Here is a 27707-nt window from a genome sequence, read left to right as displayed (position 1 = left end):
TGCGCATAAAAAAAAAATTTAAAGTCATAATTTTTATGGTGTTTATAAATTCACATTATAAAAAGGATAGTTCCGGTCCTTGATGCTGATTGGCTGAGACAAGTTCAAAGCTGTTGTAAATTACTCGACAAACATACATCTTTTGTTTAAATTTGTGTGTTGCACAAATGTACCACAACCGTTTCTGAGGAACTACATTGTTTGGCGGAAGAATAATGTTTTTATTAATATCATTTCACTTTATTTGCTCTGTTCTATGTTGTGAAACCTTACTACAAATACACAGCTTCTTGGTGATTATTGCTTTATTAATTACTAAGTGAGTGTTAGATGATGGCAAAGGTAATCTGAATGTAAAAACTATCAAACAATCAAATATCCAACATTGACGATACAATTAAATACAGATAAATGCCAAAAAAAACCTCTTATATCAGTACATAACCAATATTGTTCCATAATATTGAGTTTCCTGACTTGATACCTTCTTTATGCTGGTATTTCTGATGGTGAAGGTTCTTTGGGTGTAGTAAGCGAGGACTTTTGTGCTCTTTACAGTAACCAAAAAACATCCATACTCTTCCTGGTTCTCCAGAGGCCAGTACTGGTCACACTTCCTCTGAGAAATGGACAAAGATTATTGTGTTCAGGCTGAATCAACCAATATTTGTTACTGTCTTGTCAGCCGAAAATTAAAATGTCATAATTCACTCATTCTCATCCCCTTCCAAACCCATATAATTTTGCATTTCCAACAGAAAACAAAACACATATATATTCCTGTCCATGTGACTTGTGGGCTATATTCTAAGTCTACGGAAGCCATATGAAAATGTTTCTGATGACCGAAAACTATTTTTAAAATGTCAGATATTACATCAATCTATTTAGGTAGAATCTGCATTAAAATGGCTCACCCTTCCTTTCTCCACCAGGTTTGTGATCATAACAATCACTCCCACATTCTGCTCCCACACCATCCGCCAGAAATCCTCTGTGCTGGACTTTAAGGGCCCTTGTGCTGCAATGTAGGCCTTCTGCTTGTTAAAACCCTTGTGTGAAACAGAAAGAAGAGACAAATAAAGCTACAGGAAGGGGAAGAGCAAGTACTCTTAGTTAAAACTTTGAAAGAACTTCTCAGGTGACACAATTTTACAATAGGGGCCTCAATAGGAGCACCATGCCTGACCTGTCTGTGATAGAATTAATAGCAAATCAGCGGGTTTTCATCACTTGTTTTAGTTAAACGGTTACACTTTGAGGAAGTCATGCCTTACTGATTAAATAATTATAAAATTATCACGATTTGCCTGGCAACGCTTCTTAGTTCAGGCAAAATCTCTCACATCAATGTAGTTGGCGTTTATATAGTCTCCTCCGCTTCTCCCATCTTTGTCGTTCAGGGGTGCAAGTCGCACTCTGCTGTGATCATCTAAAGGATGTAATTGAATATATTACAATTTCATATTAGTCACAGAAACATGCATCTAATGCTTATGTGTACTGGTGGCAGTGGTTCTCACAGGCTAAAATGTTGACGTATCGGTTCTTGTTCTTATTGTCTGGATGGCTGGAACAGTCTGTTGTTGTTCCGAGGTCCACGGTGCACGTCTGAACTTCCTAAAAACACAAACAATCCTCCATTCAAACAGCCGGCCATAAAGTGACAACACTAAAGACATAGTCAAAGACTCTTCACAAGTGCAGACAAGTGAGCATCACAAATTCATGCTAAAGCTATCAAAAGCAACAAATTAAAGGGAGATGTGGCTTACCTCAAAATACTCTTTCAATATCTAATGGGGGGTGAGAATGCAAAAAGCAATGAAATACAGTGACAAGCTGTGCACCAGAAATACACGTTACAGCACACAGCAAAAGCACTGACAAGCCTGGGTTGGATTCTGCTCATTTAACTGTCTAACAGTTTCAGTTCTGGATGCTGATTGGTCACTAAAGCAAGAAATGAAGTCACATTGTGAGACACTGTGAGTCATAAAGTTAGAATTATAAGAAATAAAGTCGAAATTTAAATGAAATTAAGTTGCAACTAGGGGGAATATACTAGTCACGTGCATACTAGTCACACTTATAATAAAGCTGTAATTGTAAAATAAAGCCATAATTTTGAGATATAAATTCACAATTACAAAGAAATAGTGATGCAATTGTGTAAAAGTCGCAGTTTGAAGAAATGAAATTTGAAAAATAAAGCTATGTTTCTAAGATATACTGTAAATTCTCTATTACAATAATAATTTATAAATATTTGCAATTGTTACATAAAGCCTCTAAATTACAAGACATAAAGTTCCAATTATGAGAAATAGTTGCAAAAATAAATGCAACTTATTTAAAGCCAAATAACTTGTGAGATAAAGTCAAAATAATTAGATATAAAGTCACAATTATGAGACATAATGTTGCAACTGTGAGATATAGTTGCAAGTGTGGGATAGGAAGTCAAAATTACATAATATAGTTGCAATTATGAGAAATACATGCAATTGTGAAACATACTGTAAAATCAGAATTGTGAAATAAAGCTGCAACTGTAAGATACAAAGACGCAAAGGCAAGAAATACAGTTGCAAATTACGTGAAGTTCAAAGGCAGAAATTTCTTAAATATCTTTATAATCTTTTCTTGAATCTTTATAACTGCAGAAAGGTGGAAATATATCCAAATATATATTTATCTTGGGAAATAATTTATCTTTTGAATCAATATGCTGAACTTTCAACTTAGGTTTTAGTTTGATCCAGGGAATATTCCATAATTTGCTATGCATTTCTGTTAGAGTAAGAGAAAGTCAAAATAATAAATGAATGCCACTAAATTTCCGGGAATCTTTTTCAAAGAAGGAACGTAGCCACAAATATCAACTATGCTCAATCAAAATGGACAGAATCCAAAGACCTGCTGCCATGGATTGAACAGAACATGCATTCAAACACTACTGTTTGTATTAGTGCAGGTGTTTAACATAATTAGCATGCCATAAAAAAACATATCACTAAAATAATTCAGCCTGAACATGACACAAAAAGCAACACAGGAACATCTGAAACATTATCCATCACTTTTTCGTAGGATGTGCTTATGACAAGAACTAATAATTATGTTTACTGCCTAATTTGTGTCCAATTAAAACTTTCTTGATTTTGCATGATCTAATGAAGTGTGAATAATTTAATGTTATGGTGAGAATCTACAATCTGACACTGATTGATGTTAATGAAGCTGTAACTGGGTCTTTTTGTGCACCTGACTGGAACATAGAGCTGAGTGCGTTACTGACCTAATTATAACTCAAATTTATTACCAGCAACCTGCTTTCATGCATGAATGGATAGAGAGGGAATATACGTGCCTGAATGAACCAAACAATTCATTTATAAGACATGCCTTAATGACATGTTGATCTGCTATATCAAGGCTCACATGAGACAGCTGTCCCTTGTAGAGTGTCAAAAGAGAGGGGGGTGATGGGATACGAACCTCAAACTCTCTAGAAAATGAGCTGGTGTTGTGAAGCTCAGCCACATGCTTTACAAATTGCTTTACTGACTGGGGTTCGTGTTCACCTGGAAGTGTAAAAGACATGCCTGATGACCAAAACAGCAGTGAAACGCATTTATAATTATTATTTGAGCATTTGAAAGTAATTTTGAGTCAATAATGATCAATAATGATGTAAAACAAATAACAAGACCAGATAAAGTCGCATGTGGTTCAGCTTTTCCCTAAACTGTGGGAACCAAATGACTCTAAATCTAAAATGTCATGTGGTTTAACCATCAAATAAAAGGCATAAACATAGTTTCCTTACACTTTGAATACATTTTTAAAAATGTTTTTTGCATTTAATATATATAATATACATCTTATCAAGTTTTAGTGAGTTGCACCACATGACACTGATCTGTTATTTTAAGGGACTTATTGACCTTGACACAAGAGGGTCTGTAGGGGTCGTCGCTACGATTTCATGATTTCATTTTTTTTTTTTTTTTTCTGCAAGTTGGTCGCACCACATGACAGTTTTTAATTATTAAAAGCAGTTTTGTTGGAATAATAATAATAATAATAATAATGATAATAAATTATCATATTAATAGGTTATGCCAAACTACTTTTAATGTTTTCTTTTCTAGAATGTATTTTTTGAGGTATTTTTTCCTTCATTATATTATCAGGACAGTTACACCACTTGACATTTTTTAATTTAAGCCTCCCAAAAAATATCAAAATTAATTTTAATTTAGAAATTAAAATCAGTCACCATTAACAAGGTGTATTCAAGTAATTAAGTACATGAATTACATTTTTATGTTTTATTTTTAAGTAAATTAAAAGAGGGGCATTAAGTTATTGACCAAAATATCATTAGTATCAATGGAAACTCCCTATTACGATTATGAAAACGCATATGTGTTACCTGTAGGGCTCAGCAATGGTGAGGAGGATATAACCCTGGGTGATGTGCTGTCTTCAATGTAGAAATGAGCAGTCTGAAAACATTTCCTGTAATGGCAATAAACACTTTTTCTACTCTTTATGTAACATAAGTACTGTTGACTGAATAGCATGTAAGGCAGATGTACTACACAATTTGCCTTGACACAAATTTAATAAAAACACAGAAAAAATCTATGGTTCTAACATGCAAGCTTTGATTATTTATATGTTGTGGTCTTATCCACATATGTGCTGGAGATTGGACTCTAAGCTTAAAAAATAAACACAAAAACCATATTCAGTCTAATCCACAACACGTTTTTAACAGGATCACCCAGAGGACTTCCTGAACTGTTTTGTCTAAAATGGAAACTTCTTGGAAGGGATTAGTGACCACAATGATGGGCGACACAGATTTAACATTAACGTTTCAAGACGTCCCATTAAGTGCGCATCTGTCTGCTCTCCAAATGAGCACCATGTAGCTACAGATGGACAAGCAGTTGTACATGCCCATGTTCTGCTGAGATTGAACCACCCACGGCTGCACTAACAAGACATGAACATGACTTGGTCGTGTTGAACATAATCACGTGGAGGTTCTTTCTCCAGCCTGGCAGCATGTGTTCCCTGTAGGCCCACAAACAACAGATCAGCGTATCGGAGATTTAATCACCGGCTCCAAGATTACCGATTTAATCTCCTCGCAATCTTCACGGTGTAACAACAAAAAGTCAAGCATGAGCAATATGTTGAAGGGGCAAGAGGCACGTCGGAATGAGAAATGTACAATCTTGTGCCGCTAAACTGTTTACACATCTGAGACGTGTTCTTGATGGGATTGCCAAAGTTGCTTATTTCACGGTTGGGAATATCTGACGGAAAACAGGATTTCAGACTTCCATCCGGGTGTGGAAGGACCATTTTTACCGCTTTGGTGTGAATTCTGGGCGGTTTCACATACACACACACACACACACACACACACACACACACACACACACACACACACACAGAGACCACCACCACATCATGGCTTGTTTATCTTGCTTCCTTTTGAGGTGGTCCCTCACCCGGTGGGTGTGAGATTGGGTCTGTGCCCAAGATTAGACCCCCATCACAGACAGACAACACGCTCCTCATGGGGACACACCACTCCCCCTTCTCCTCCATATCGACAATTGTTATGATTATGGATTAATAACAATATGACAGAAATCATGAGCAGCTGTCTTAGAGGAAGTATATTTTTGTTTTCCATGCATTCTGTCCGACTATGCATGACTGATGATAAATGTACAGGGGAAAAAATGCTTGGGCAACATATAAACTAACTGCCTTTATGCCTTTATTTCAAAAATAGGGTGTAAATATTATTTAATTGTATTCATTTTTAAGGGTCAGCAAGTGTATGCAAAATAGAAATTAAAAAAATTATAAAAGATTATATATGTTAAAAATGTTAATGAGTTTGACATTTCTATTAAATATATCATTCTATATTAAATAGGACGCTGTCACCCATAGGACTCACCTCCAGTAGATAAAAATACCAATCAAAACAATGAGACCCAGGATGGTGAGGGTGGAGACCACAGCCAGAGGAATCACAGCCTTCTTCTGGCGCTCTATGCTGCTCGCTAGGCCCACCCGCGACTCATGACTGCTGTTACTGGCGTCTAGGGGTTAAAAACACCCTATTCAGATCAGAGTATCATCAGCAATCAATGTTCTTGATGGAAAATGCAGTATTAGACGCAAACATATTTTGTGCATTGTGATAAATAATAAAAATGTATGATAGACAATGCAAACAAACTCACCTTATAAAATATTTTTAAACACCTTCAAGACAAGTGGAACTATCACACTTCACATAACTTGTAACACAGCTCAATATTGATCTTACTGTACTAAAGTGACATCATTTGCAAACCAGTAGGCCTTAATACATGCAATAACTGAGAATAAAAAAAAACAAGTAACATCAACAAATTAAAAATGGCTTAAAACAATGTAAAAACTATGAATGAATATCTACAGTATGTAGATGCAATAACAATGCAGTCAATAAAAATGCAGTGGATTATAACAACAATAAAAAGTGACGTTTTTGGTAAAGGTGCTATTTTGAACTAAACTCAAAATCTGCATAAAACCACTAAAAACCACCATTTGTTCTTTAACATATTAAAGGGTTAGTTTACCCAAAAATTTAATTAACTACTCACCCTCATGTCGTTCTAAACCTGTCTTTGGAACAAAAATTAATGTATTTTTGATTAATTCTGAGACCTCTCTGACCCTCCTTTATACAGCAATGTAATTAACACGATCAAGATCCAGAAATGTAGCAAGGATATCGGTAAAATAATCCATGTGACATCAGGGGTTTAACCTTGATTTTACGTATCTACGAGAATACATTTTGTACACAAAGAAAACAAAAATAACAACTTAAGAATAAAGAATATCCATTGAACGTGAACTGCATTCTGTCAGCTGCGTCACACAGAATAGCAAACGTGTTTACGTTCAATGGATACTCTCCAAAATGGCACCAGTGTGATGCAGAGGAGACAAATAGTTGAATAAAGTCATTATTTTTGTTTTCTTTGCATACAAAAAATATTCTCGTAGATACGTAAAATTACAGTTGAACCACTGATGTCACATAGATTATTTTACTGATCTCCTTGCTTTGTTTCTGGTCGTTGATCGTGGTAATTACATTGTTGTCTATGGGAGGGTCAGAGAGGTCTCATATCTTAATTTGTGTTCCGAAGATGAACAGAGGTCTTACGGGTTTGGAACGACATGAGGGTGAGTAATTAATGACAGAATTTTATGGTGAACTAACCCTTTAAGTTCAAGCTATCGGACACACAGGATATTGACTCAGTTTCTCTTTGATTCCTAAAGACCCTATAATCAGTATGTCATCTATAAGGATTGGTATAGGACCACTTAATCTATTCCATCAGAAACGTGTTTTGACACTAAGAAGCTAAAGAGTCAAGAGGCCATGATTCATTGCAGACAGACACATTTGAAAGATTAAGACCTGGCCTAGGACTGTCTGAGGTGACCTCGGCCTCCCAGCCAAAACACAATGCTGCCACTGCCAGCTGTCACCTACTAGTGACCAAATATAAGAAATTTGCTGCTCTCTGCTGGACAAACAGTGAAATGACTCATCCCATGGATGAATAATCAAACAGTGCTAACATAGCTAAGCCAAATCTATGCCTCCGTGCTGTTTAAATGGCTATACAGACTCTATAGATTCTATCATATAGCACTGGATAAATCTAATGAGCCCATAAACTCTACAGTAATGTCTTAATGTATAACCAGGTGTCTTGGATTCAACTTGAGATGGAAAACATGCTGTTGGTATGTTTCTGATGACAGACGTGAGCATGCTAATACACATTTTAGCAAATAATCACATTAAGAACATGCAACACAAAACAGAACACACAGGACTCACATGGCACGAGGAATCAGACACATATTGTGATGATGGGATTTCCTAATTAAGATGATGATTCTTTAACCTTTAGTCTAACTTCTCAGATTTGATGGATATGTTAATTAAGGACACTGTAGTGCACTCTTCAATCTTACCTTACCAGTGAACTAACTTCTACAGAACACTTTCTGGATGAGGTTTTAGCTGTTTAGGTGACATTTGTGGTGGGTTATGGCATTTTTAGGATGGATTAGTTGTCCTTGCAGCAAGAGCTTTGAGGGACTTCAAGACTCTTCATTGATCAAGCTTCACTGAACATCTAACATCTTCATCTAAATCAAGAAGCACCTTCAGGAATGGACGTCAACAACTGATAGCTTTACCTTCCACTGGTTCCTCCTCTGAATCCCTCTCAGTGCGCTCTGGAATACTGAAGTCTGAAGATGTCTCGTTATCTGTGAGGTTTTCACCTGATCCACTCTCTTCTTCTCCATTTCCTTTTTGAGTCCAGGATGGGCTGGGGCGCAGAGTGACTCTGAACTCGGTAGAGTCACTATCTGTCCCATTCTCACCCTCGAAGTAGAAGGAGGAAGAGTGCTCCTCGTTCCCATCATCTGTCTCATCAGGAGGTACCTCTGTAGGAGTGGCAGTGGTAATGTATGGGACAATACTCTCATCTCCTGATGCTGAGCTCTGGCCCCAATCTAAGTCGAGAGCCCAGCCCGATGCACTGTTCTCCAGCTGTCCATCTGCAGAGTGTGTAGGCATGGAACTAGATTCTGGAGCAGAGGAAACTGCAATAGTTGGGGGCACCACGGGAGCAACCACTGAGATGGATTCTTGGGCAGAGGTTGGTGCAACAGTTGGAGGCACCACAGGAGTAGGTATAAATATTAATTCTGGAGTAGAGGTTGGCACAATAGTTGAAGACCTTATGGGAACAGTCGCTCCCTGGGACTGTCCAGTTGCTTTTTGTGCAACGCTGCTGACAGTGGCTGAAACAGAAATGCTGAGGTCACTAGAAGGCATGGTAGAAATGGGAGGAGAAGACAAAAGAGCCTTGGTGTGGAGGACTAAGTCTGCGTCGCTGCACAGAAGAGTACCGGTGCTGGAGGTGGACAGAAACGAATGGTGTTCTACAGGAGTAGATGGGTCACCCAAAAGACCACTACAAGGGGACAGTCCCGAAGTAGAGGAGGGTAGCAGGAAATTAGAAGAGGCATTCAGAGAGATTTCAGTAGATGCACCACTGTCTTGACTAAATGTAGGAGCTACTAGAGAAGAATCTACCCATTCCGTCAGCAGTCTAGAGTCCTTAACGCTACCTGAGAGAGAAGAGTCAGAGTCAAGGGTTGTCGTCATCAGAGAGTAGTCGTTAGAAACAGGAACCGAAGGCTGGAGATGTGCAAGAGTGCTCAGCGTGGAGACAATACTAAGGGACTCAAACAGGTCATGTTCGGAAATTGGCTGCATGGAGACCACAGAAGCAGTCACCTCTGGTAACGCTTGAAGGGGAAGAGTACTTCTACACTGAGGGTCAGCTGAGATGGACCCAGATACAATATCATCATCACCATCATCATCATTACAATCACCACTAGAGACAGGCTCCATGTCTAAATAAGACACAGAGCCGGTGAGGAATAGGGTAGGGTAGGAAGGGGAAGGGGTAATAGACTGTGCACCACCATACACCAGCATGGAAACAGTGTATGGGATGTCCCAGTCAGGAATGGGCTCAGACAACACACTGCTTAAAGAATAGGGGGACACAGGACTTGCATGCACGTAGGACAAAGTATCAAATACAGAGGGGGCATATGAGGCACTCTCACCATTAAACACCGGCTGGGTGGTCTGCGACAGAACAGTGCTGAAAGCAGCAGTGGTTGGAAAGGGCAAGCTAGCAGTTGTAGGCCACAGAGGGACCTCTGGGGGGAAGGTAGAAGAAGTTGATTCCATTGGGATTTCAGGCACAGTCACTGAACTCTCCCCATGGCTGTGTGAGTCGGTTACAGGTTGAGTCACTTCCTCAACCTCCAAAATGTCTAACGAAGGGGAGATTACAAATGTTTTAAGGGTTACGCTTGTTTCAAGTGTTCTGCTTATTTTAGGGGTAATGCTTGCTTCAAGGGTTACACTTGTTTCAAGGGTTCTGCTTGTTTCAGGGGTAACACTTGCTTCAAGGGTTTTGCCTGTTTTAGGTATAATGTTTGTTTCAAGGGTTCTGCTTGTTTCAGGGGTAACACTTGCTTCAAGGGTTCTGCTTGTTTTAGGGGTAATGTTTGTTTCAAGTGTTCTGCTTGTTTCAGGGGTTACACTTGTTTCAAGGGTTCTGCTTGTTTCAGTGGTAACACTTGTTTCAAGGGTTCTGCTTGTTTCAGGGGTAACACTTGTTTCAAGGGTTATGCTTGTTTCAGGAGTAACGTTTGTTTCAGAGGTGGCGCTTGTTTCAGGGATGATGTTTGTTTCAGGGGTGATGCTTGTTGGAGAATCTGTGAAGGTATTGCTTTGGCCATCAGACTCTAAGGATACACCAGCTACAATGCTAGAGCCATCTGGTGTAGTGGTATGTACATCAACAACAAAACTGGTGGTTATGGTTGCGTGGACAGTAGGCTGGTCTGTGTATTTCAGAGTAGGTTTATCTGTGTATACTGGTGGAAAATAATGATCATGAGTCTTCTGGGAGTCTTCTACCGGGAGTCTTCTTTCATGAGTCCTTGGTGTCGTCTTGAATACTGGATGGATCGGGCGCTGTGTTGTAGTAACTCTTGGGCCGGTGGTAGTGGTTTGGAAGGGATATGGAAGCTGATTTGTGCCAGGTCTGATCAAAAAGGGATTGATGTGATAGTCTTCCTGAAATAGAAGAGATTGACAGAGAGAAAAGACGTGTTCAGTTCTATTGTAGAATAAAATCACTACATTCCACTAAAGTAATGTTGACATTTACCTCTTCATCATACTCAAACGAGTCGGAGTCATTGTCTGATTCTGTAAATTAACCAGACATAAAAGAGTTAAAACACTGTATGAGTTAACGTCAGCTACAGATAAGTATGTTCTGTATGCTCTTTTCTTTTTTTATAACAATGTCTGACACTGAAACTAAACCATCTGGTATTATATGGAACGATAATATAATGAACAGATAACTGGTGAACATATTCAATAGTGACAATATTTTAGTGACAATTTTTTAATTTTGAAACTGTGTCAGATAATGTACACAAACACACACCTCAGATACATTTGAAAACCAATCAATGCTTACAATTTCATCCTTGATGGACAAAGAAACGCTCATGTTTGAGAAACAAAACTAAAAACACAAACTGGTTTTCAATGTGTATTCAATAACAAACCAAATGCCTTAAAGGAACTTTTTTTTGGCATTTGGTATTCTCTGTTGCTGTTGAGAGCACTGAGGTTAAGAAGGAAGGAAAGGTCAACCAGGCCACCACCAAATAGGAAGTTTGTTTAGATCATTCTTCAATTCAAAGAGAATACAAAGGAGCAATCTTTGGGTCAAAGGGTCAGTTTTTTATTACATACATTGTATCGCACAACAGGAGAGTTTGGACACCTTCATGCATTAAAAAGCCTCCCAGCACACAGAGATAGACAAAGCTTACTGTCTCTTGCAGGCTCTTACCTGTCATGGGATCAAACTCAATGACAGAATATGGTGGAAATGACCCCAGAGATTTCGTGATATGTGGACAAGATCGGTTTGTGAAGCATGGAGACATTAAAAGGTAGAAGATATATGATTTTATCAGATAGACTGGCCCCTGTTTACCATTGTAAACCCAATCCACTCTCAAACATATTATCAAATAATAATCAAAAAATGTCTTGTGACTTAGGAAATGTGTGACAATTGGAAAATGACAACACATATATCCATGCACACTGAAATATACCGACAGGGATTCTCAGAGAGACAGATAAGTTTATTATAAATCAGTAAACAAAATACAGACCCAACATTCAAATGAAAGAACACAGAAAGCACAAATAGTCCACTGAAATCGTGAGTATTCATGAGAGACAGAAAAAAAAATCTTAGTATATAGAAGGAAATTCAAAATGCAGATGGTGATGACAAACCATAAGATAGACAGACAGAGAATAAGAGGAAAATCCTTTAAGACGACATGTATAAGAACACTGAAAAAGATAAAAAGTCTACCTAAAACCAGAAATTCCTTTTACAGTTCAAACTAATGAAAACATTTCAATAAATATACATAAAAACATTTTTATGAGTTAAAATATTCTTCTGAAATTGCCAGCAGTTTATTAAGTTGTTTTCAAATGTGCAATCGATTTGTGTTAGCCTGATTTAACAGTATACATTACAGTACTGAATTTTAGTCAAACGGCAATTGCAAATACATGAACATAGCTATGCAAACTCAAGTTTGTGTGTCCCTAAAATCCAAAATGTGTCAGAAAGTCTTTATTACCTAGAGAAAATGGTCCATTAGCACAAACTGTATGTTCAATAGGACACATGCTCTTACAATATAGGTCAAGCATTCGGATCTATGTTTACATAAACATGTACTTGTGTAAAGTATGTTTCTGGCTAAAAGTTGTAAACCACTCAAGCGCTGTGTCCATTTCTTCATACATCTTAAATGACGCCACACCATTTTCTGGACAAGGTAACTGGTTTGCAAAGGATTTTTTTTTTTACATTTGGAGGTTTTTGTCTAACATATGCATTAAAACTATGTGGGGTATGAGTGTTGTAAACTCATTCTCCACGGATGCGAGGGCGGCGGGCGCGATTGGTCTTACCAGGATCATCCAAGGGCATGTCCACGGTCAGCTGGTCACTCACTCTGCCATACAGACCATTGGTGCACACGGCAACTACCTGCACCTTGTAACTAGTGTTGGACACCAGGTCTTGAATGATCGCCCCCTGTTGGTAAAAAAAATTCTTAATTAATCACAATTGATTATCAAGTGTTATTCAACTTCTAGAAGGTTAAATATGGAAAGGTGACCTTAACGATGCAGGCCTGATTTTCAAGATGTATTCATTAATATCTGATGTTTATGACAAAAAGTTAATGAATTACCACATCCTGGTCTCCATCAGTCAAGTACTCGAAGGCCGATTCATCATCGCCCTGGGCCGGCCGGTAGGTGACTGAGTATCTCTCTATGCTCGAATCATAAACAGCCCGTGGCCTCTCCCAGGTCACAAGCATACTGGTGTGATTATGAGGGTTGGCTTGCACATTCTCGGGCTCAGAACTACAAACTACAATAGCAAACACATAGTATTCAAATAATGCACTTTGCACCTTTTCTTACATTATACAAAAATGAACAGAAAACGATGAAAAAGTATGATGCCTGATAAAAAGATAATATAGTATTCACAGGTTTCTCTACTTTACTCACTACCATTCAAAACTTTGGATTCTGTAAGTTTTTTTGTTTTGTTTTTGTAAGTTTCTTATGCTCATCAAAACTGTAGTAATTTAATCAGAAAAGTAAAACAGGAATATTGTGAAATAATTTTACAATTTAAAATATCTGTTTCTTATTTTAATATATTTCCAGATGAACTTTATTCCTGCGATGCAAAGCTGATTTTTTAATTAATGTTGAAAACAGTTGTGCTGCTTAATATTTATGTGGTAACTGTGATGTATTTTATTTTTCAGTATTCTTTGATGAAAAGAAAGTACAAAAGCACATGTTTTATTTGAAACAGAATTTTTTTTGTAACATTATAAATGTCTTTACTAATTATTAGGTCAGATTATGGCAGATTATAGACTGGTTTATCACTGGTTTAGTTCACAGTCCACATAATTTTCATCCCCCTCAGAGTTCTCAATAGCGAAGCATACTGATGTGTAATGTTTCTGGTGTATCCCCACCCATCAGCTTCTAACACAAGAGGGCAGAAATCACCTGCAGATGAAAAAATCTTAAAAAGTGATTTCCAGTCATACAAGGTACTTAAAAGTATTTGTGATTTTCTAACACATATTAATTGTTTTTCTATGCCATTTTATTGGTATGAAAGATAATAATTACTATTATAGTTATTACTATTTTTGGTTTACTGTCATGTTAAATGCTCTCTTCACTCCATATGTCATTTAGTTTAGAGTTACCCAAACGTCCCTATGCTGACGTAACTGCATGTGGGAGTGAACACTTGCATTTATAGGTCATGTCTTGCATTCATCTCAAACAAGCGTCTAAAGTCTAAGGTTATGATTGAACAGCTAATTATTAAAATTGCAAGTGACACAGACCACTTTCAATTAACACAATGAAGATAATATATTAAGAGAAAAGTAAAGGCTGATTTAAAAAAATTAATGCGGATTGTTCACACTAACATCAATTTTGGTCTGTTAGGTGTGAACAGTTTGAACTGAATTCAGCCTGTGCAAGTGAGGGGGCAAACAGAAAGAGACAGTTTCCTAGCAACTCAAAACTGTTTTGATACATGACCCAGAGACAGAGCGAGAGAGAGAGAGAGAGACAAAGAGAGGCAAAAAGATTGATGTGACCGAATAGTGGTGAGAAAACCTTGTTAATACTGTGAGCACAGTGAAGGAGAGGTTAAGCAAATCTGGTTTGTCTGGCTGCTTTCGGCTTTACAGTACATTCCCTTATTGTGTTATTCTGAGATTGCAACAGTCACTCAGTATATGAAGGATGCCTATCAGAATATATATATATATATATATATATATATATATATATATATATATATATATATATATATATATATATATATAATAAAACACTTACAGGAAAACTGCAAATCCAACAAAGAATATCAATAATCCAAACTGATGAGAGTGAATATTGGCCCTTAAATCTTTTTAAGCACATTGCCACCCTCACATTTAATTTGTCCCAAGGTTTAAATGAAGTCATAAGTAACCAGTCAGTCTTTACAGAGTAACGATGCAGCATTAAGGTTGTAAATGACATTCCCCAGGCGCTGATTTAAGCATATCTGTGTTTGAAAGGACACAAGTGGGACATTTTCCATTGCCGATGGCCTCTGTAAAAACAACTCCCACGTGCCAAACGTGTCAGTTCACCCTGTAGCGGAGGAATCTGAAATGGGAGCATCGATGTTCCACCAACGATCTGCTAAAGCGGAAAGTCTGAGAGCAAACCAGTTCGGATCTGTAAGTGGTTCTTTAAAATGAACAGGCTGGATGGAGCAATCGATTTGTGAAACATGAATCACATTACATTCTCGTGCACCTTTATTTTTGAAGAGGCATGTATTATTGTCAAATATTAAAATAAATAAATAAATAAATAAATAAATTATATATATATATATACACACACACACACAAATTTTAAATATACATTTGGTTAAATTTAGACATTTAGACAGTGTTAATTTTTAACTTGCAGCTTAAATAATAATTATTAAATTATTATAATAAAAATTATTATAATGATCTAGAAATTAAGTTCTAAAGAGGCACCATTTGCCTCCAAGACATTGTGGGTGACAGTTTTATATATTTATCATTAAAGATTCAATAATTTCATTGAATAACATTCAATAAGTACAGCCTTTTGTTGGGTTTTTAAAATCTTACATCAGTTTATTTGTAATTGTTTCATATAAAACAGATGTGAAATGAATGGGAATCATCCATAAAGGGTCATGAAAGCATTGCGTATGGCTAAAAATGGGCCAAATGTCTGTCTATATTTATAAATAGAAAGTAGGAAAATGTCTGGAGGGCTTCATCGTATAAAAATAGAAACCTTATTTAATTGAGAAGCAGTTGTTTGGGATTAGAATCATGTTGGAGGCTAATTGGATCCATGACCCTAAAACTGCCTGAATGCTTTAAGACCTTATGAGTGAATGATTCCAGACACATACTCCCCTAGTTTGTTTATGCGTGTGTAAGTGTGTTTGTGAAGCACATACTAGGTGTGTGGACCTCCTCGACGCCAGTGTAGGATGAGAAGACTTGTCCCATAAATTGCTCCTGCTGCTCTCTGTAGTTATTCTGCAGGTAGTCCATAAGCATGACATATCCAGCCTGCTGCATGGTCATCACCTCACAGAACATCTCCAGCTGTGGACACATTCGGTGACACAGATTAGACAACAAATCTGGAAACAAAACTGTTTCTGTCATCTGAAGGGGTCTAAAAGCAGCTAGTATTGTCATATAAAATAAATACACCTCATGCTACCTTCATAAGTTTGTCCACCATGTTGATATTCAGAGCAAAAGTATCTTGCAACTGATATTGCTTCTATACAACAGTTTAACGAACAAGAAGTTCCATTAATTTCTATGTAAACTTGCATTAGACAGATGTATTTAACTACTGCACAAATATCTTGAAAACGCTGTTCTTAAAAAGTTAAGATTAATTTCTGAATAAACCAGTGTTTTTGAACTAATTGGTTGAGTGAATGATTTAATGACTTGCTGGTGAAATATGTTTTTGAAGTTGTTGTTTGAGTGATTTTGCATCATAAAAACTCCAATTCACTCATAAAGACTCCAATTTGCATAACAAACTTGAATACCATTTATGTTGGATAGTATGCAAATTTGGATGCAGGTGTTTTTGAATGTATCGGCTGAGAGAATTCAATGACTCTCATAAATACAGACTTGTCTGTTCCTGAATGAATCTGTGAAAGAATCTGTAAATTGGTTGATTAAATGATTCACTTACTCATGAAAACAAACTTGTTCATTCGTGAATGAATCATTGTTATTGAACGAATAGTAGAACCTGATTTTACCAAGTACAACTTGTTCCTGGATCAACATCTTTGTTGGAACAACATTGTGATTATCCCATCAGACTTGAAGAACCAGTTTATAGTTTTTGTGAAGTTTAGGCTTACAATCAGTGTTTGGTGCTTGTACCTCAGTGTCATTTATCTATCATTTCCTCTGATTTTAAGAAATACTAATGGTTAAGGTTAGGTTTAGGTGTAGGGATTTGGACTAGACTAAATTTTTGGATTAAAATGTTGTTCCAGGGTCAATAAAAAAATGTTGACCTAGAAACACATCTAACTCAGCAAAATCAGGACGTGCTGAATGAATTGGTTGATTTGATGATTCAGTTTACATACTATCCACTCTAAATAGCATTCAAGATGACTAATCTCAAATACCATTTAGGGTGGATGGTATGCAATATGGGCCCCAGATGTTTTTGAACAAATCAGTTTAGTGAATGATTCAATGAATCACTCATGAAGACAGACTTGTCCATGTGTGAGTGAATCTGTGTTTTTGAACAAATCGCTTGAGAAAATGATTCACTTACTCACTCATTATAAAAGACTTGTTCGTTCCTGAAGGAATCAATGTTTCTGAACGAATTGAGACAGTTACTTTGTGCCAGCTACTGGCATATCATCAGATACACAGACTAATACACAGACTGACAGTAATGAAAATTATAATAAACATTGAATTATATACATTTTATAAGTTGGCAAAGATGATATAGCTTACAGGTGATGAAAAACTGCTATGATCCTGTTTACAACCTCATTATGAGGCATAAACTTACCTTCCTAAAACAGAACTATTGAATCTCTATACATCACAAAAACTACACACAGCACAAACACAGAGTAGCCCAGCGGCGAGACATCCACTATTGTGTTCAGACATCAAAGGTGCTCTTTAATGTGTGTGACTCAGTGTCGTTCCCATTGTGACGTCGACAGGTGTGGGTTTGTTACCTTGCGGTAAAACTCCCGCTTTCACCATGTGTTTTAACTGTAGCTTGTATTGACTTGCAAGTCACTCGAGGGCAATAGCCCCAGACTGAATGACACACAACACAAAGGCCGTATTTAAGCATTTACAGTCTTTTGTGACGTGTAACTCTACGCTCGCTCCCTCTAATTCTATTTAATAACAGCTTGCTTTTGAATGTGTGCCATCCAACATTACAATAATACAAAATGTTGTTGTCTTCCTCTTTTCGAGGGAGTTGGCCTCCTTTTTGTGTGAACTTTAGTATTTAGTGCCAAAAGCACAGCTAATGTTATAATAATTGGACATGACTAAACAGACTTCTAAGAAATCAAATGTCAGATCCAATGTAAAAACATACGCAGGAAACTAAACAGACCATATCGTCAAACTAAGATAGCACTCTGAAATCTAATTGATATTTGTACCATCATGTTTGGGCTTGTGTGCCATTTCTAGCTAATTGTTTTAGTTCCTGAGAGTGTGTGTCACATAGGGTTAGTGTTGTGCAACAGACGCCAAATAACAAATAGACACCACAGTCACAATATCAGTCCAAGTGAAGATGGCTTCAGGGTTTTTAGGTAATTTCCTTTTTGGCAGTAAAATTCCTGGTTTAGGTTTTGAATTATTCATTGAATTTGTCCCAGACAAAACAAGGTAATTTTCATTATTTATGGGAGAAATGTGTTTGTGGATATAAACAATTGTTATCAGCAGTGTTTTGTCTCATTTTGTCCTCATCTTTCGATCTGTCAGCACATGGAGCTCAATAACATAGTCTGTATACACTGTTTCTCGTGTCAAAGCCTTAATTAGGAGTTCACCCAAAAATGTTGTTCCAAAACCTGTATGACTTTCTTTCTTCAGTGGAACACCAAATGGAAATTTTAAAGAATGTGCTGGCCACTCTTTTCCAAGCAGTTGTAATACAACTGTAAAATCTAAATACAAGTATCATAAAAGTAGTCAATTCAAAAAAACGCTCCCTTTAAATCTGTATATAACCCATGCAATTCCAGAAATACAGTATATGCTAGCAGTTCACTGCTCTAAAACTGTCCATTATACTGACCTGAACATCTGAGATGGTCACCGTGTTTTTGAAGATGATCCACTCTACGGTCTCAGAGCAGGGTGGGGTTGTCAGAGAGCCGTTATAGATGAAGTACTTCTCTGTGGAGTTGGGCAGGAGACCCTGCAGAGTAAACGGAGAGACGGGGCCACTCTTTCCTGACAAGAGAAAACAGGAATAGTTCAAATGGTAACACAGCTTCATATCATTCCAAACTCGTATGGCTTGCTATCTTCTGTGGAGAAAGGAATTTTGGTCAGCTTGTCAAAGAAAGCTATCTTATGACTTCAGAAGACTTAGAGCATATATCGAATGGACCACTTTTATGGTGTGTTTTCCCATTCATTAGGCGCTTTTGCACTGCATAGTTCTAGAAACTAGCCAGCAGTGTCGTTCCTAAAGAGTCAGTTTCTCCCTTGGGCTGTTTTCCTGGTTGCGTTCGCACTGGCAGCATTTGTAAATATACTGTATATATGGAAACTGCACATACCATAACGGCTGACACTGTTGACTGCATCAATGATGGCCATGTAGTTTTCATTATCTTCAGTGCTTATCTGTGAAGAGAACCATTAAAAAAATTTAGCAGTTACATGTTATATAATAGGATAGAGTGGGGGAAAAGGAACCCTTTAAGGACTGTGTACAAAAGTTAAATGTGTTCATATAAAATCCAAATATTTTTACTAGTTAGAATAAATTTGATGAAAAAACAAAGTATTTGATGTTCAGAACAGAATAACTACAGTAATTGCCCATAGCCCCCTGGAGCGTTTTACTCCACAGACTATGTTTAAAAAAATATATATATATATGTCATTCAGAAAATATAATTATATTTTTTATTAAATAACACATACTCTCTATCTACAGGCCCTACTGTTCTCATATCATATATAACTGTGATGTTCTACAAAACAACAAGCTTTAAAACGCTTTTTTTTCTTACTGCGGAAATTAGGTAATTTACTGTGAAATCCGTTTTCTCTCAGGTACATCACCAGTGTAAGCTTAATAGAGAATACTTCTACATCACTCTTGTCAATGTAGTCCAAGAAACATTTATCATGTGGTTATTTGGGGTTTTCCCCCACTCTGCCTTACATTACATGGCCAAAAGATTATGTACACCTGAACACTGCACATGTGTTTATTGAGCATTTCAGTGTTTGTTTGCTCTTTGATTTTTTTTAGATTTGAGTTTTCCTCAAAAAAAAATCTCATTTTGCTGCCTCTTTTCTTAACCACATATATCTGCTTTCAAAATAACACATGTTCATACAAGCTACTGTACACTCCCAAAACATGCAGGCGTAAACTGACAAAACAATATAATATACACGAGCACACAACTTCATGAAGTATACCAGAATATCCTCAGGGAAAAACCTACATATTACGAAGATTTAGCAACACATTATCATTGAGTCCTGTCAGTCTTCACCATCAAAACATCTGTGTGAAGACGAGGATTTCTGAAAATGCTCTGTACCTCAGGCTAAATCTGGGCAGGGGTGTGGTGAGGTTTCAAAGAGCGCCTAAGCCTGTCTAACATTATTAATTTGATGGAGTGAAGTCCAATACATAAAGAAAAAAAGTACTGTATGTTTGGGAGAATCAGCAAAGCCACAATGTACAAATGTTGAAAACCTCTTCCTAAGGAATTTTGTTTTGTTTTCCAGAACAAATTTCTAAGACATGATTAAAATGAGGAATTAAGTATGTTTTCTTAGCTAACTAGACATGTTTTGTTTACAGGGTAAGAATAATAAGCTTTATTAAAAACAATGAAGAAATTACTGAAATATACATATATATACTGTACAAAGCTGCCATACTTACCTTAAACAGCACGGCCAACGCTGTGATCTTTCCTCCTGCGCTGAGGGCTTCATCGAGGCCACTGAAAACATCTGCATCGTAACAGTATATCTGCATCTGCACCAGAAACAAAAAAATATGTAATCGTCATTTGTATACATTCACTGTTCCAGTAAAAAGTAAGAGATAATCTGCATTCAGAAAATTGTAAAATAGCTAACTGTACATTATCCTTCTTATTATGCAGTGACTTAATAAATAATAAAAATAACAAATAATAAATAAGTAAAATAAAATAAATGTAATAAATTAAAGAAATACAATACATTAAATGAAATAAATAATTATATAAATAAATAGACATATAATAAATAAATTAGAAAGAAAAATAGACAAAATATATCTAAATTAGAATTGACATTATTTTGTTATGTGAAATACCTCCAGGGGGAATTTTTTATCGTTGAGGCTGTGCTCCGACCCGTCAGAGGAGGCATTGCACAGGCCCCAGTGGAAAGTGATACGTCCCACCTTAAACTTGGACCTGAGACCCCCTCCACTCACAAAAAAATCTCCTCCCACATCAATGGCCACTGGAGACAAATAACACATTTCAGAAATAAATGGTCAGTGTCTATTCACCTCAAGATTTAGATTTTTTCACCTATGAAACAATGCACAAAAGGGTCAGTATTAAAAATATAGTGGTTCTCACCTGTTTTCCCGTCATTCTTTACTATAGTGGAGTCTGATGTCTTTTCCGCCCATCCCTCTAATCTCAGCTTCTGGAATTGAATTTTGACCTGCGCCAGGCTCTCCTCAATGTTTATTGGTGATTGTTTGGCATTATTGCATGACGGGTATTTCTTTGCCCAGTTATTTTGGTTTAGAGTTCCTGTGGGAAAGGGAGTTTAATTGGATAAATAAACCTCTTAAAATCATTCATAAATGTCAGAGGATGATCCTCTGTGCTTCAGTGTAAGAGGATGGTCATATGTGTTTATCGTTAGATATGTAGTGGATTTTGTTGTGTGTTTATATGTGTTGTGGTTTTCTGGTGGGTTAATCTGAGTTCTCTCTCTGCATGAACCAGGTCACCAGCAGTTCTAGGTCACTGCCATTAGCATATCAATAGCTGCATTACACCCCCGGCTGATTCAAAAACACTGGTGTACAGTAGAATACAGTACAGTTGAGTCAAATACAGCAGAACATAGACAATACATGAATGAAGAAATAAAAGCTGCTGTTAGGCACAAAACAAAGGTTCAAAAACCCTGTTATGTAAAATGTTTGGTAAAATCACCCTTGATGTTATGCACAGTATTCTAATGCACAGTATTACCATCATATTATTATTAGATAACACTTCATTTTATGGACCAATTCTCACTATTAACTAGCAAGCATATTACTAACATATTAGCTGTTTATTAGTACTCATAAAGCACATATTGATGCCTTATTCTGCATGGCCATATTTTAAAGGGTTTGTTCACCCAAAAATGAAAATTCTGTCATTAAATGCTCACCATCATGTCGTTCTAAACCTGGAAGACCTTTGTTCATCTTCAGAACACAAATTAAGATATTTTCGATGGAATCTGAGAGCTTTCTGACCCTCCCATATACACCAATGATATTACCACGATCAACGCACAGAAACGTAGCAAGGACATTGGTAAGTAGTTATTATAAGATGAGTGAGTGATTTTTTTTTGTGAGAGAAGAAAATAATAGTATAATTTTTTTTTCAGCAGTTCTTCTCCCCAAGTTAGTCTTCTGCCATTTTGGAGAGTACCCCAGAAAGTAATCAGCGTTGTTTACGTTCAGCATGCACACACTTTAAAAATGAACGAATATCAGTCGGTGTGCATGCCACCACTACATCAAAATAATAGGAAAAACTTATATTAATCAATCAATTCAAATATCATGCTTGCACTGTAAATGCACTGAGAGCTTGAAAATTGTTTATTTTTTTTTTTGAAGGTTCAGTAACAACATTCATATGAAATCATTTAAAAGTTTTCTAGCAAAACTGGCAATGTTTCCTGAGAATGACCATTAACTACATGAGCAGAGAAACCATAGCATGCTGAACAACCATATCAGCCACCAAAGTGCATTTCAGCTAGCCACAGTTACATTAAAAAATAATAACAAGATTCTATAATAGACAGTGGTTCCACATGATTGAATCATGTTATTTGGACACGATTAAATCAAGTTATTTGGCATGTCTAATTTTAGTTGAGTTTATGCAGTTTGCTTAAGTTCATCCTATATCAAAAATCTGAGTAGCAATAACATGTTTGCATCATGTAGAACCACTTTCCATGCAAGTTCAGCCAAACTGCTATATTAACATATTAGCAAGTAAAATTTTACTTTTATTTACAAATATGATATTAGTTGTTAGAAGTTTAAGGATGGTCCTGTGTACATCCCTAAAACTTACATTGGAGTACAATTCCAATTGCAATCCCATGCAGTTGCTTTTGTTTTTAAGACTCTTTTGAATGCTGATGAACAATGTCCCATCTGCATGACCAGCCGCCTGCATGCAGTCCGGACGCTATAATGACCCCTTTGTTGTGCCAGCCTCCAATGACACCCAGATCTGTTTTGTTGTGACGGGTCAAAGACAAGAGTTTTGAGGAGATGGATAACCTCGTCACTTATTATCCAAACTCAATAGATCATCTTTCCTTGACTAAACACATTTGCGCTGAAACTCTGAGCTCCAGGCTGAAGATTCAGATCATCTTCTGAATCTTTTTCCAAAGAAACGATCTGTAAATCATAGAGCTCAGAAGCTAAATATCAAAAGTGAACAATAAGGAGAATATCAAATCTGGCCTACTTTCAATAACAAAGTGAGACAGGGGAATTCTCCATTGTGCTAGAAACGGGAAAGAGCTGGAGATGAAAGGATGAGAAATACAAAATGTGTCACTGATGTTGTTTGATTTGATACTTCGTCTCTTCCCAAACTTCAAGGGGCCATATAATAAAAAACACGACTTTTCCTGCTCCCCAGCTTTACAAAAACATGCTCACGAACATTTTGTTGACATTCCCATTAAATTATTAAACATTGTTTCTAAATGTTCTGTGAATGTTTAAAAACATCTATTTTTTGAATGTGTATTTTTTTTTCTTGGTTATATGAATATTATAGAAAACGTTAAAGTTTACCCAAAAATGAAAATTGTCATTAATTATTCACGTTGTTCCAAACCCGTAAGACCTTTGTTCATCCTCAGAACACAAATGAAGATATTTCTTGATGAAATCCGAGAGCTTTATGACTCTCCATAGACAGCAAGGATACTTATACGATCAAGGATCAGAAAGATATTAAGGAGATCGGTAAAATAGTCCATGTGACATGAAGAGAAGAAATTGTTGAATGAAGTCGTAATTTTTGTTTTCTTTGCACACAAAAAGTATTCTCGTAGCTTCATAAGATTAAGGTTGAACCAGTGATGTCACATGGACTATTTTAACGATGTTCTTACTACCTTTTTGGGCCTTGAACATTTTAGTTGCATTGCTGTCTAGAGTCAGAAATCTCTCAGATTTCATCAAAAACATCTTAATTTGTGTTCTGAGGATGAACAAAGGTCTTACGGGTTTGCAACAACATGTAACTAAATGAGTAATTAATGACAGAATTTTCATTTTTGGGTGAACTATCCCTTTAAGGGAACATTTTATCACATGGAAACATTATGAGACTGTTATTTTTAATGTTCTCTGAACCATCTGAAACTAGTAAGCAGTAACAATTTAAAGATTCAGTTGGGATTCCAATAAATATTTAAGAAAAGAAACATTATGAGACTGTTATTTTTAATGTTCTCTGAACCATCGTTTGGGGAATGTTATTTAAAAAAACCAAGACTCTATCTATCTTAACTTTGAGAGGACGTTACCAGAATGTTAGCCGAACTTCTGAGAAAACGTTTCTGTATTAGCAAGGGTCTTTTGATGTTCTGTAAAGATATACTCTAACACAAACTCTCCTTCCTTTGCATAAAAACTAAAATGCTTAAATGCTACATGTGTTTATAAAATGGTCATACAACCTTCACACACTAAAATACAACCCTCCAGAGAGAGACTTGCCCTTCAGGGCACTGGGCATTTTACTTATTTCAAAGATGGGTCATTTGCATAAAATCTTAAAGGTGTGGCATCAAGAGCAGCCTAAACAGGATCAGAGAAAATCCTGGAAATTATGTAAAACTAAATTACTACAACCAAAAGTGTACAATATGTCTCCTAAAGCAACTAAAAATGCATAATTTGTCTTTTTAAACTTAGATTACACTGTCAAACACTATATTATAAAGACACTTAAGATGTCATATTTCAAATCCAATAAAATCTGACTTTCCATGGGATTAAACATAGCACAAAGTCAGTTTCAGCAGAGATGAACAACACAAAGGATCCACAACTTGGAGTCATAGTTCATGAAAGCCCAAACACATCCTGCATACTTTGATATGCATTGGCTGGGCGAGAACAGACAGGACCTGGCCATATTAACCCTGAAAGCCCAGTTAGATACAGATGAGTTTAATCTGTGACGTTAAGCCCTGCATGCTTAGACAAAGATGATCCCTAAACCTGCACTGGCATGGGGGAAGATGCCACCAGCGCTTCAGTTCAGAGTGCATCTTTAGAAATTCTGGCAGGCCTTTTATACAGACTGGAGTCTAATCTCTATGATCACTATGAAGAGATACATAATAAACAATGTAAGTACAGCTAGAATTAAACACTCACCCGCATATGACCAGTCTATGTTCTCTGAGAGTTTCTTCTGTGATCTGAATCCATATGCTTCTGATACATCTGCTGAAAAAAATATCAGTTTATTTTATCAAAATTAATAAATATGCTTGCTTAATAAAAATGTTTAACTGAATAAAAATAGTCAAAAGAAGTATTTTGCATTTATACTTTTTTTAATTACAAATTATATTTTTAGTAAAACAATTTGAATGAAGTTTTCATAATACACATTGTTTGTAATATGTTTTATAGATGCATTTACCATATAATTTACATTTTGCAAAGATATAAAAAAATCAAGAAGCTTAGTATGTTATACTCCCTTTGCTTTTATTTTAAATAATTAAATCAATAATTATTATAAATAATGCATATATTAAAATAAATAGTAATATAATACTTAAAAGAAAAAGAATATATATATATATATATATATATAGATATTATTTATATATATATATATATATATATATATATATATATTAGGGCTGTCAAATGATTAATCACGATTAATCACATCCAAAATAAAAGTTTTGTTTACATAATATATGTGTGTATACTGTGTATATTTATTATGTATATATAAATACACACACATGCATGTATATATTTAAGAAGAATATGTTATGTTATATATTAAATATATTTATATATACTATAAAAATATAAGAATATAAATATATAAATGTATATACATGTAAATATTTTCTAAATATATAATTTATGTGTGTGTATTATATATACATAATAAATATACCCTGTACACATACATATATTATGTAAACAAAACCTTTTATTTTGGATGTGATTAATCGTGATTGATCATTTGACAGCCCTAATATATATATATATATATATATATATATATATATATATATATATATATATATATATATATACATATATGCATATACATATATATATATATATATATATATATATATATATATATATATATATATATATATATATATATATATATATATATACGCATAACATATATATATATATATATATATATATACATATATTATACATATGTATATATATATATATATATATATATATATATATATATATATACATATATATATATATATATGTATAAATATCTGTATATATATAGATATATATATATATATATATATATATATATCTATATATATATATATATATATATATATATATATATATAAAATTTGATTCGTGACCTAGTGCTGAATCTTAAATATTTCTTATTCATCTTACATCATAAAATTCATAAATCTCATTATTATAATTATTATTATATTATATTTTGAATTTCAGGAATGCCACTGTATATTCATAGCAAGAGGAATATACAGTATTTATTGATTTTAAGCCAAGTTAATACTGACAGATAGAGGTCTTATAAAACTCCTCTTTAACCTGCCTCAAACCTTCTGCAACTTTGGATTTAAAACATGGCATTTTTAAACAAAATCTGGCTTGCAAATATTGTTTAAAAGTTCAAATCAGCTATAAAACAGGACAGCTTCTTCAAAAAGAGAGATCAATCTTTAAAATTCCTCTCGCAGCAGCTAAATCATATCATGACCTGCTGTGACCTGCTGTCAAAACATTCGCTGTACCACAGAGAGCGAAGCCCTGAATGACGTGTTTGGATTTATTCCAGTATTAATGATTTGAAACACTGAAGTTAGGTTGTAATCCACCACAGAATCCTGTTGGGAAAGTGACAGTGCCAAAATCTAATGCCATAATTATTTGATAAAAGCAGTTATCCATCAGATTGTAAGAACAATATGGAAATCCTAGAGAAAGTGAGTTCAGGAGGAGCTGAGCAGAAAGGCAACCTCTATTATTCTCTTTGTCCAGTCTTTTGCCTGGTGGTTTCATTCACTTGACTTAAGAAAAAGGTCTCTTTTATTGTCAGAAGGTCGTCACCCAGGACTTTAAGGTCACACAGTAAAAGTTCATCCACAAAGTTCTTCCTCATAATCACTCCACTCTTTCAAAATGTTGGTCTCCTGCTGATCAGGAAGCTTTGACCATTTTTTGCCTTTTCATTTTTAAACATAAAGTCCTCCAATTACATGCTATATAGGAGACAATACATCAAATCAATCCTTGTCGAAATACTACTGATTCATTTAGTCCCACAGCTTACTCTTTTTTTCTATTGAATCCTATTTGACCATCAAAAAAACGTATTTGCCATTAAATGTAATGGAGTTTCCTTCTACCTCAGTTTGTTTCCGAGAACATCCTTTGTTTTGTTTTTATTTTTATTTTTTTTGCATTTCAAAGAAAA

At 35.6% G+C, this 27707-nt stretch overlaps 1 protein-coding gene across 6 annotated transcripts in view; it reads right to left on the bottom strand.

Annotated features, from left to right (window-relative positions):
- ptprz1a (protein tyrosine phosphatase receptor type Z1a) overlaps positions 1-27707 on the bottom strand; it is a 56363-nt gene that overhangs the window by 10149 nt on the left and 18507 nt on the right. Inside the window, exons 2-21 of one of the 6 annotated variants that reach the window (XM_042752545.1) lie at positions 25403-25474; positions 21318-21497; positions 21044-21195; positions 20624-20719; positions 19272-19338; positions 18782-18939; positions 15894-16044; positions 13033-13217; positions 12746-12872; positions 10890-10930; positions 10161-10795; positions 8320-10088; positions 5996-6140; positions 4442-4527; positions 3502-3587; positions 1776-1796; positions 1524-1620; positions 1347-1432; positions 918-1052; positions 485-619 (exon numbers count right to left, since the gene is read on the bottom strand). In XM_042752545.1, coding sequence (XP_042608479.1) covers positions 485-619; positions 918-1052; positions 1347-1432; positions 1524-1620; positions 1776-1796; positions 3502-3587; positions 4442-4527; positions 5996-6140; positions 8320-10088; positions 10161-10795; positions 10890-10930; positions 12746-12872; positions 13033-13217; positions 15894-16044; positions 18782-18939; positions 19272-19338; positions 20624-20719; positions 21044-21195; positions 21318-21497; positions 25403-25474 — 4424 coding nt within the window. Of the gene's footprint in view, positions 1-484; positions 620-917; positions 1053-1346; positions 1433-1523; positions 1621-1775; positions 1797-3501; positions 3588-4441; positions 4528-5995; positions 6141-8319; positions 10796-10889; positions 10931-12745; positions 12873-13032; positions 13218-15893; positions 16045-18781; positions 18940-19271; positions 19339-20623; positions 20720-21043; positions 21196-21317; positions 21498-25402; positions 25475-27707 lie in introns of all 6 variants that reach the window. The other 5 variants (XM_042752542.1, XM_042752543.1, XM_042752546.1 and 2 more) reach the window with 5 other exon arrangements.

This window comes from Cyprinus carpio, chromosome B25 (genome assembly GCF_018340385.1).
Source record: "Cyprinus carpio isolate SPL01 chromosome B25, ASM1834038v1, whole genome shotgun sequence".
In the NCBI taxonomy this organism is placed as follows: Eukaryota; Metazoa; Chordata; class Actinopteri; order Cypriniformes; family Cyprinidae; genus Cyprinus; species Cyprinus carpio.
This window is presented reverse-complemented; position numbering and strand designations above follow the sequence as displayed.